The 12,500-nt window shown below is 35.8% G+C and overlaps 1 protein-coding gene across 1 annotated transcript in view; it reads right to left on the bottom strand.

Moving 5' to 3' along the window:
* nbeab (neurobeachin b) overlaps nt 1–12,500 on the bottom strand; it is a 444,946-nt gene that overhangs the window by 42,071 nt on the left and 390,375 nt on the right. Inside the window, exons 46-47 of the mRNA XM_083547720.1 lie at nt 8,792–8,911; nt 53–205 (exon numbers count right to left, since the gene is read on the bottom strand). Coding sequence (XP_083403846.1) covers nt 53–205; nt 8,792–8,911 — 273 coding nt within the window. The remainder of the gene's footprint in view (nt 1–52; nt 206–8,791; nt 8,912–12,500) is intronic.

Genomic DNA, 12,500 nt, shown 5'->3' with positions numbered 1-12,500 from the left:
GGCTGGATATTTGTGCGGTGTAAAGAAAAAAAAGTCTGGATGGATCTCTTACCATTCTGTTGATCCTCACAAAGTCCTCAGGCGTCTTGGCCCAGGCAGGAAGCTCTACATCACACACCGGGGTGCCGTCATCTCTGTCCCCCAAACCGTAGCCGTTACTGTTCACAAACATCTCTGGCAGGTAGTAGAACTCCGGGATCAGCTCCTACCAACAGATTGACACAGGAAAGTTTCACTAGTTTTGTTGTGTCTTAATTTGCATTTCTATATAAAGTAATGGAAATGCTGGATGTAGGCTGTAGGTCAATGCAGATCCTAAAACCGAAAAAAATTTTGCTGATGCCTTTCTGCCTCTGAATACCAGAAGAAAAAAAAGAAGTAAAAATGTCGACAGCATTCCAAGTGGCCAGCGAAACGGCCTCCAGATGAATTGTTAAAGGCTTTGCAGTGAATTGGAAATCCCAGCACTTGGGTAACAAAATAAGCAAAAGAGATGAGGAGCAAGCTGCAGTTATTTCCTGTCTAAGTGCTGGACTGGATGTTTTATGTTTTGGGGGTCAGAAGGTGGTTTGGGTTTCTCGAGTATCACATGGCGCAGAGAAAGTGGAGCAGAACCTCACCGCTGCTCCCATGTGTGATTTCAACCAGCGAGTGTCTACAAACAGAAGAGCAAGCTCAAGGAAAGTCGATGATTCTGAGATATGTGAAGATGATAAGACAGGTCTAAGAAGAATTTGCTTCAAAAGAAATTCACACCAACTCCTAATGTCAAACCAGGAAGATATATTTGGTGCATGGTTTTGCTTTTCTGGGATTTTTCCTTAAAAACTGGAGCTAATGTTTAATACTATATGTTGAATCTTCATATATTTAAATAAATGGCTTTGAGTTTTCCAAAATTACTATAAAGTCAACCTAAATAAAAAAGTTATGGCAGTTAATTGTCTCAACCCAATTAACAAACGTATTTAGCGGATTATTTATGTTTCATAAATAATGTTTAGTCACTATTTTGAGAAGTGTGCTTCCAAATTTAGTGCAAATCGATTTAAATCAATCTTATTTTGTGAGCGCTTTGAACAATAGACATTGACTCAAAGCAGTTTTACAGAGATAAAGCAGGTTATAAAAGAATGTCTAAGCTCCTTATTAATGTAAGTTTGTACTTAGTAAATGAGCCAGTGGCGACTTTGGCAAGGAAAAACTCCCTGAGATGGTATGAGGAAAAACCTGAGGAGGAACCAAACTTAAAATGGAATCATTCTTCATCTGGGTGGCACCGAATGTCCCTTCAATTCATGGACCATTGCGACATATTAAAAGCAGCCTAATTGCCCATCATACCCATCACTGTACAACAAATACTGTAGCACATGCTGGTCCATTTGCATTGATATAGCAAAGATTTAGAAAACAATAATGGTGACACTTGTCTTGTAAGTAAGTCCACTGTAAAAATGTCATGTTCCGCAAGCAAGGTTTTCCACATGCGTGGCTCGTGTACGACTTTATTTAATAATTTCATTCTTTATTTACCAAGCAGAAGTTCTGAATAGCCGGTAATTGGTGATTGAAAAAGTTCATTTCAAACACTGATTGCTGTCATATTTAATTATACTGTATTGTATTTTTATTGTATATTTATCTTGTATATTTATTCTTAAATTTTTTTTCTTTAATTTGTATAATACTTTTAAACTCATGCTTTTGATCATTTTATTCCATTTTTATCTCATGAAAAAGAATTCACTGCATATCATAGCATATCTGGTTCCATATGTGAAAAGGTAGAATGCTAAATTTCAATAAAGAATTAGAAATGATCATATTAACTGGTTAAAAGGTGTAAAAAGTGTTTTCAAACATTTTAATTATAGCCAATTTAATACATCTCTGAAAAATCTGTGATGAGAGCTTCTCCTGCTTTCTCAGAGTAACGCTATACAAAGCGTTATTGTAACGCCATACTGTGACCATACGGTGTCTCTTAAATAAAGAAGTCTGCATGGCATTAGAGAAGAACCGAATGTGGTTGAAAAGAGCTTGTGTTTTATTAAGGGTTGTCCAAGAATCAGAGACAAAGTACGTAGCTGGGTTTATAAAAACTGACACACAGCATTACACAGAAATAATCTTTGGTTAATAATTCAAAGCAGGATCTATAACTTGACATGAAGAACTGGGAAAGTAGGCAAACTTACGCTTGGACAATTTTACAAGACTTTATATGGAGAAACCGGTGAACACCTTAGGATAATTATTTGGATATAAACATGAGAGAATTTGTGAGTTGAATTATTTCCAATAGATTTTGGAGTGTGATTGTGGAGATTTGTGTGAGATTCATTCAGCCACCAAAGTGATAATAAAGTCAGATACTGATGTAAAGTAGGTGAGACCTGGGGTGCAGTCAGTGTTCACATTCATCCCAAAGGAGTTCAATAGGGTTAAGATTAGAGCTTTATAGCAGGCCACTCAAAACCTTCCACTTCCAACTTATGTAAAGCATACATAGAGCTGGCTTTGTGCATGTTCGATGAAGGGAAAGTTTAATGCAAGCACATCCAAAGACATCTGACTGTATATGATTGTGTGCCTCCAGCTTTGTGGTAACAATATGGGAAAGGACCACATAAAGCTGGAAGCCTCAATAGTCTTAATAATTTTGTTGATTATGTATATATATTGTGTATATATAGTATTGGGACACTCATTTTAATTAATTACATTAAATAAATAAAAAAAAATTCCTCCCTGGCTTAATCAATACCCAAATGACAATGAAATAATTGTATTATTGTATTGAAATACTGAATTTAAACAAAAACATAAGTAAAAAAAAAAAAACAAAGCAAAAGATTAAAATGATAAAATGAATAAAACAATAAACAGAGGTTGCAAAATGCACAGTTGTTTTAATCATAGCACATACAATTGCTCAATATATAATATGTCATTTATAATTTTGCATAGTACATTATATATTTACCGTAATTTCCGGACTATTAAGCGCACCCAAATATAAGCCGCACCCACTGAATTTTACAAAGATTTTCATTTTGAACATAAATAAGCCGCACCTGTCTATAAGCCGCAGGTGTCTACACTGAAACTAATGAACTTTACACAGGCTTTAACGAAAGACAGTGTCTGTTACACGGTGTAACGGGTGAAATATGTGGCTCCTTTAAGAGCAGAGCGGCATTTTGGGAATAGCCTGCCGCCGCATTTTTCTGGTTTTACTGAATGTTTGCAAGACAGAGGAATATGTCCTTATTATTTTCTGATTCGCATTTTCTGTTCACAGTCCGAGTAAGCGGCAGGTCAAACGTCAGAGGAACCTCATCCATATTTATGATGTGGTGCGGCCCGATTCAGTGGGAGCGCATCTGATTTAATATAAAGAGTTTCATTGGTTCACCTGAACCCGTTTCTGCAATTTAATTGGTCTAATGTTATGGGGCTCAGTTTTTTTAATTAAATCTTGTGGAACCGGGAAAAACCCAGGAAAAATCCATAAATTAGCCGCTTCATTGTTTAAGCTGGCGGTTCAAAAAGTGGGAAAAAAGTGGCGGCTAATAGTCTGGAAAATACAGTGTATATATATATATATATATATATATATATATATATATATATATATATATATATATATATATATATATATATATATATATATCGGACTATATAATTTTTTTTATTTTTATTTTTTTTATTTATTTATTTATTTTTATTCAATAATTTATTATTAGATTCTAAGTAAGTTGATGTTCATTAAAACCATAGCAGGTTTCTGAATTTTGGCACACTTTCAGCACACTAGTCACCTTCAGCCAAAAAAAACTTAATTTAACCCACTGAGACTGCCACATTCCAAACCTCAGTCATGTCTCTCCACAAATTACTGAGAAAACCCCAGCGAGAGCATGTGAAGCATGTGCACACGAGGAATTTGGCTGCTTGAAATGTAATGTCATTTTAAGGCACTTGCTTTTGGAGAGCATTTAAGTAATTCATAGAACTTCATAGAAGTCTGTTTGAAGGTTGAAACCTCTCGTATCAAGTCAAAGATTAAAGAGCATTAAAAAATCATAAAGAAGCAAAACAGTTACCCAGAGAAACTCTGGGAAACTTTTGAATGGCATTTTATTTATTGGGAGGTTAAGATATTGGTCAGTTTTCCAAAAGAGAATCCCAGTGACCTCATCATTGATCCTGGCTGGAGAAGTGGAAGGTGGATTTCTACCTAGAACCTTCCAGCTTAGGCGATTCCTTAATGGAAATGGGTCTAAGTAGAAAAATACTGTATGTGTGGGAAGCTAATATCTAACTCAAAGAACCTATGGAGAACCTATAAAGAACCTATAAAAGAATATATATATATATATATATATATATATATATATATATATATATATATATAGTGTATTATACATATAGTATTACTATATTATACATATATTACAGTCTTACTACCTAAATATCATCCTTTGCTGAATACTAATGGTCACCATATGCTCCAAAAGCACAGCGGATTCACGGTGACACAAATCACGATTTTATAGAGGCGACGCTGTGGCAGTTTCAGAGTCTAAAACTTCACCCAAAGGACCCCAGCCAAAGTTGGATGGAGAAGTCAATCTGTCACCCACTGGACTTTGTGTGGTGAGAGCTGGCTGATCGGAGCTGAGCTCTGAGCTGCTCTGAGTTCTCTGGCCTCCTCCACCGGGGCGGCCATTAAACCCGCTACAGCCTCGTAATGGGCTGACGAGTCAATCACACTCCACCGCTACCTCTCCAACGCCGCTAACGTCCAAATGCCGCCCACATCTGCAACTGTCACACGCTGCACACTCAGGCAGACCCATTTCTTAAGAGATTATTTGGAAACTGCTGGAACTTTTTTTCCCCCGTTTTTCTTTCTTTTTTTTTTTTTTTTTAAGGAAATGCTTTTCCATTCTCTTCTTTCTCTCTTGGTCTCATCTGCATGCCAAGTTAATGGCAGATGGATAAGATTTTGGATTTTTTTTTTTCTAGATGAGGTCTTTTTTTGGATCACACTGCTGGGAATTTAGTGTTAGGTTTGAAAAGGAGCCACTTTTCAGAACCCTTTATAAATAAATATAAATATATCTCTATTTATTCTTTTCCTCTTTCTTCGTTTAATAGCAGATAGAACGAGTGCACTAACATTAGCTGCTCAGTCTTTGGTAAAAAAAAGAGCATGTAGGGTTTAAAGACAGGGGGAGCATGTATGTGTACTGGGTCATTTGCTCTTTAAGGGAGGTCGTCCCTGTTAAGTCAGCTTTCTCTGACAGCTTGTACTCATTACTGGAGGAACAGGGTAATGGAGGGGGTCGGGGACAGACACAGCGGACAAGGGACTTGGAAAAAAAAGCTTCCCTTTAATCAGGCTGGAGTTTGTCAAGGGTTTTGTTCAGGGTCCTCAGTTTGCTAAAACAGTTCTAATTGGAACCATTTCTGATTGAGAAATACTTTAGCTGTCTGGTTTTTCATCTGACATTAAAGGTTTCCCCCTAGAGTGACACCTTAAGGACAATAATCTTCCAAAGGACAATGGGTATATGTATGCACTAAACAAGGCGTCTTCTTTAATTAGGAAGCAGCAATTTGTAGTTTAGAAGTTCACCTAATGGAAAAAAAAAGACGAAAACTTGATTGACAATGTTTTTTTATGATATGTGTCAGTTTGAGCAATAATAAGTAATATGAAATAGTGTAAATAGACTTTCATACCTTGGCAAGAAAGGAAGTAGTCTGGGTCAGTTAAATTTTACACTTTTCATAAAGGAATCCAAGGGATGATTATAAAACCATTAAAAAAAAAACCTTAAACAGCTTAACAGTTAACCAGAAAACCTTTGGAAGACCTTTGAAGGGACTTTTCTTTATTGGAAGGCTAAGATATTGGGTGATTCTCACAAATGAGAAACACTTTAACCTCATTATTGATCCCTCTCTGCAGTGGTACTGAAATAGATAAGAACCTAGAACTCCACACCTTCTCCACAAGTAAGTCTAAGAAAAAAAAATATGGAGATGGAACCTCAGTGGTTAAGATGTTGACCTGCTCATGAGACGAAGTTTGTGAGTTTAAATCCAGCACCACTAAGTTGCCGCTGCTGGGCCCTTGAGCAAGGCCCTTAACCTTCAACCACTAAGTTGTACAGTATAAATAAGAAAATTATAAGTTACTCTGGATAAGTCTGCCAAATGCTGTAAATGTCAATGTAAATGTAAAACTTTGTACGAATACAAGACTTTTAGAAAGCAAATTTTTTACAGAAAGAAGCCATAGGTTCTTTATAGGTTCTTCATAGGTTCTTCATAGGTCCTAATAGTTTCTTCAAGTAAGAGTGTAGCATCCTCTTGGTTTGCTCTTTAGAGAAACCTTTTAAAGTTGTAGTCTACAAAGATGTAGTATTGCACAAAAGTGGGATTCCTTTTTCAAAAAAGAAGCATCCATTTGAAAAGCTAGAACAATTAGGAATCCTTGAGGAGCATATAAGAAATTAGGTGATGTGCATTTTACCAGCATTCTCCAAAAGACAAAGCCACAAATACAGTATGCATCGGAAACTAATTGAATTCTCATTTCCCTTTACTCTATGCCAATAATTATTACATTTTTTGCCATTTACATCTCTCGAAGGCATATTTATCAATTCAATCTAGAAGCCCTACAATGAATTTCCCAATCAGAAAAGATCCAAGGAGAACAATAGAATGTGTCCAACACAAAAAAATTTAAAAAAAGAAGAATAAAAATGACCCAGAAACTCTTCGGAAAACCCTTGTAGAATATTTTTTTGTGTCCCTTTAAAAGAGAAACTTAAATAAAATGGAAATTCAATGTAATCTACTACAACAGTGGTTTTCCTTTTCCACTTTCATTCCAAGTTGAACCGATTTGAAAAGCTGGAACCCGTTCATCCATCTAGAAAACGGTGGAAAGCATTTTTCTCTGCATTTTCTTGCACTAACAAGAGCGCAAACAAGAAAATCTCTATTTGTGGTTGGTCCGCTGTGTAAAATGATATCTGTTCAGACACACAAATGGTGCCTGTATTTGTTAACAGGGCTGAGGTTCCACCAGCATTCTACCCGAGTGTGTGTTTCGTCTGTACTCTGCACTGTAGCATGCTGTTCCCCGTGTCTCACGAGGCCGGAAACTGAGGCTTTACATAAAAAATACAACATTTTAAATAGGTTTTGTCATTAATGCTTTATTAATTGCCCGCGGTGAAGCTAACACAATGCAGGGGTGTGCTGGAGAAGTATGACACTTTTAGGTCAGCATTAGTGTGTTCCTCTGCATGCAGTGAAGCGAAGAATCGGAGGAGGAACAGGGCCAGGTTCTCCCTGCTGTTAAAAGATTGGTTCAGCTTGACGGGTTTCTGCAGCAGGTTTTTCTTTAACAGGCCCCGAGCACCGAGTGAAATGGGCTCAGGTTATTAACGGTGTGAATTACATATCGGAACATGTTTAGGAGCGAAAGTGTTGCAGAGAGCGTTCCTAATTCTAACAGTGAGGAGGCAGTGGAAGGCATGTCACCACAGATTACCAGGTGCATTCGTGAAATTATTATTTTTACATACAGAATGAGGAACTTTAGAGAATCGCTGAGTAAAAAAAAAGGGATTTACGCAGCATTCACACCTGATAAAAAGAGTTAAGCAGCCAGCAAATGGTGTCACAATATTACGAGAAAGAGGAAAATAAATAAATAAATAAATAAATAAATAAATAAATAAATAAATAAATAAATAAATAACAGGAAGATAGATAGATAGATAGATAGATAGATAGATAGATAGATAGATAGATAGATAGATAGATAGATAGATAGATAGATAGATAGATAGATAGATAGATAGATAGATAGATAGATAGATAGATAGATTAAAAACAAGTAAAATAAATAAACAAATAAATAAATAACAAGCAAAATGGACAGACAGACAGACAGACAGACAGACAGACAGACAGACAGACAGGCAGGCAGGCAGGCAGGCAGGCAGGCAGGCAGACAGACAGACAGACAGACAGACAGACAGACAGACAGACAGACAGACAGACAGACAGACAGACAGACAGATAGATAGATAGATAGATAGATAGATAGATAGATAGATAGATAACAAACAAACTAATACATACCTAAATAAATAAATAAATAAATAAATATCAGTAACCGTTATAATTATAAAGCCATGACAGTGCATAATATAGAACAGACTCGCTCATGGTTGCTTTTGTTTTATATTTTTAGAAGCATTGTGAAGAAAAATGCTGCATGTACAGTACTGTTCTCTCTCTTTACTCTTCAATTCAGACCGCACACGTTTGTGCCTTGATGTAACTCAGGGTGTGACTGGGTGACGCTGGCTTCATTTATTTACCTCCAGTTTCTCTGAAACCATTTTTTTCAAAATTAGTGATCAGTGATTTCAAATGCATCTTGTGAATAACTGCTGATGATGTGTTCTAGGTGCAGGGGCCAGAGAACAGGAAGGAGAAAGCAAACAAGCATAATCATAACTTAAACACAAAATAAAAAAAAAAACAGAATAAACAAATCACAGAAGAGTGTAAATAGACGGATTTATCGAGATCTCAATGCAGAACAGATGAAGGGAATCAAGAAACAAATGACAGAAATAAAATGGAGGTTGAACCAGGAAGTAAATAAAAGCATGTTTAAAAAAAAGTGTGCCAAAACCATTGGAAAACCTTTTGGGTCCCATGTTACAGTGTTTAATGTCCTCACCTTCACATCCGAGGTGTCCCTCTGGCAGTGCCTCCATGACCGTGTGATCCCAGAGAAAGTACGGTTGGGATGATGGAACTTGTTGCCACTGGTGCTAAGAAAGAAGGTCGTAAAGGGTTCCTGGATTAAAAAGAAAAAAAAAAACACAAAGAACTTGTCAGAGACTTCTATTAACACATTTCATTAGCAAGAAATGTTTATTCCCGCCGTCAAAACCGCAACGTTCGGCAGCAGGAGTAATGGCCGCATCGCGTTACACAGGATCGCCATGTGATCCGTTTCCTGCCGAGCTTGACTGATAATTAAGCACGCGCTTCGACAAATCTGCATTTTTCAAAGGAACTAATATCATTCCGCTACATAAACACTGGCAAAGTGAAAACCAAATTCATTTCTATGGTAATTTGACGCAATGGCATGATTGAGCGCTCCAGGAAGCTCGGAGGAAATGTTCCGTTTGCATAAACATCTCAATGTGGAAGACATATCTGTCAGATTATGTAGAGTTAGTGGAGGTTTTTTTTTTTCTTCCTCCTTCTTCTTTTTTTTCTCTTTCTCCTCTCATTTATACCCACGGTGCCTGAGGCAGAATTAATTACTGAATGTGGCCTGTTGAGGAGCAGAGCTCTGCCTCTAATTGGCTCATATTCGCCATCATCAGCCCCTAGCTGGAGTGACACGGTGAGGCAGGAGGAGGCAGCCGGGGAGAGATGATGGCGTCTACATTTTCATTCAAGCCAAGCTTAACAGCTGTCACAGCAGCCTTTCTCCATATCATCATCATCATCATCATCATCAACTCTGGTACGTTCCACTGGCACAGCCAATTACAGCCAGTTCATTTGTAACATCTACCAAATTAAACATGTGCTGCTTATTTAATTGGGGATATATTTAGATAAGGAGCTTTAAGCTTATTTGGCTGGCGAAGTATTGATAGATTAATGTCTACTGTAATGATCTCCATTATAGAGAGAAAAAAATTCCTATAGATTTCTGATGTAACAACCTGAAATTTTTTTAATTTAACAGTGATATGGTTATTAAATAATATATTGAAAAAAGATATATATTATACAATTTTATATATATGACGTGTTAATAACACGTTAACGCAAATTCATTTTAATGGTACTTATTTTATTAAAATAAAAAAAAATGTAATAAAATAAATTCTGTTTCACTATTTTTATAAAAAATATAAACAAATGAATATAAAAGAGCAACACACGTTTATTCACGACGTCCTATTTTTACTCAGAAAAAAATAAATAAAAAAAACCTAAAAGTAATTTTTGATCACTAAACATTTGTTTAACTGATGCGCCAAGTCTCTAATCAAGCACCAAAATCCGCCATGATGCACGTATCCGGCAAATAAAACCGTCCGTGTGGAAAATAGAAAAGGTTTTGTTTGATGTCCTGATGATTTATGTTATTTAAAACACCATAATTACTTTAAAACATTTACAAGAATATTTTGCATAAAGCGTCCATTTTTGTCCATGTCCATATTGATTAGAGTATTAAAAACTTGAAAAGTATTAGGGTACATTTAAAACAAGTTGCGATTAACTACGTGTTTAATTGAGATTAAACATTTTAATTGATTGACAGAATAAATATATATTCAAGAAATTCTGTTTTTAATTTTTTCTACAATTCTAAATAAATTCTATTAAAATATCAAACAGATTGTAGCTATGATCCAAGCACATACTATTTTACTATAAACAACATTAGGCAATTAATTATTATAGCAAAAATATAATTAAACAAGAGAAGTGAAATCATTTCCGGCTAAACCATTTTTAATAAAAATTTTAACGACCAATGGCAACGAAACACCCTTTTCCATCACTCTTTGATTATCCGTTGTGAAAAATATATGTTTTAGTTCCACAGCGTTTACTTCATTCTGTCATTTTAAAAAAGCTTACTTATAAAATATTTAAAACGTTCCACAAGTCACATGTTCAAGACATCCAAATTTCCTGAAGAAAAACATATTGTGAGACTGACTTGAGTGAGTTTTCACTTTATCACCAGTAGGTCTCTCTTTCCTGTCACTGGCAGCCAATCACGACTCTCCGTGAGCTCATGTATGTAGAAGAGGGCAGACAGCGCTTTCAAAAAGAAGTGTTTTGCTATGTCTCTTTATAAAGAGATGGATACAAGTGGAGATGATGTTTTACATCAAAATAAGGTGCAGAAATATGAAACCATGGCCTGATCAAAAAGCTTTTAGAACATAATCATAGAAAACAAATGTGAGACAATGAGTCTGAAGGCTAGGAATATATACGAGTGCTAATCAAGGTGAGATGAAATAGGTGATTATTGACATGTGATCCAGATATATAAATGCAGTGACTGGTGAGATACATAGCTCATAGTCCATAATACTGACAAAATGCCAGGAAAAACCCTAGGATAATAGCAAGTTACCTGGAAGGTAAGAATTTGCAGCTTACCAAATTGTGGTAAAAATGCTAAATCGTAAAAAAATTATTGGAATGTCTGTAATGCCCTTTATGTCCTCATGCCCCTAGCATAGCTGCTAGTTAACAATATTTTGTGTCTATGCTAGAAATGAAACTCTACGCCTATGCTGTCTCCCAGAAACTTTTAGATTCAACCTGAAAATTTTACTTTACACAATTTAACAGCAAAATGCAGCTATTTTCCAACATAACACAAACTTTAACAAGCAAATCAAACATTTAAATATTCTAAAATAAAGAAAGCATTTATTCTGGTAAATGCTTCCATCCTGTTCAGGTCAGCCAAGGACAGGAGAACGAAGCCATGATTGGCACGTGTTTCTCAGGACTTTCCACCATAAAGCTAACACGCAGTGGCCTGTAAATCATTAGCGCTCACACATATGCTAGTTTAGTGGGCTGTGAAAGCCCAGGCTTCTCGAGCGGAACCCAAAACCGGCCTGAATGAGATGTTGAGTTTGACTTACGTTGTGTTGGAGTGGAGCAGCTGACATGCGGCGCGATCGATTATCAAAGCCACGTTCGTTCAAAGGTCTCGGTCTTTGGCCTTGTGTATCGAAACGTAACAAGCGAAACAGATGACACTTTAAACAAATGCCATCTTGTGATCGTTTTACGAACGCAACAATGTTGGAATGCTTCGCAAAAAAGTTTGGGATTAGTGGCTTTTCCTTGAGATCAAAGTTGTTTTATATAAGATTCCCAGACAGGGACAAGATCAAACGGGTGAAAATGAACTCCAGTTTTGGGACTGAACAGATTACACACTATTTTACTGGTTTTAACAGTATTATGCTAATCCTACAACCGATCTCTATCTGAAGGGTATGAATATTAGGATTTATTTATATAGACTGCATTTTCTTCTTGAGTTGAATTATCAGGTTTTTTTTTTTTATTATTTAAAGCTATCTTGAGCTTACATACTATTATATCGAATGAATGAACAAATTAATAAATACATAAATAAATACATAAATAAATACATAAATAAATACATAATAAGTACAAAATAAATAAATAAATAAAATAAGATGTGAGTAGTTTTGAATTTTCCCGAAGCTTTTATGCTGAACCTAAGGTATAATAAATATAAATGCATTCTAAATGATTTAATTTTATTTATTTTGAATGTGACAATCATTTGACTTGGGCACACATGATTCTAAAATTTCCCGCACATCAATGTAAGATATTCTCATGTA

This window comes from Silurus aristotelis (assembly GCF_946808225.1).
Source record: "Silurus aristotelis genome assembly, chromosome: 8".
Lineage (NCBI taxonomy): Eukaryota > Metazoa > Chordata > Actinopteri > Siluriformes > Siluridae > Silurus > Silurus aristotelis.
The sequence above is the reverse complement of the archived record's forward strand: the minus strand, read 5'-3'. Positions and strand labels throughout refer to the sequence as shown.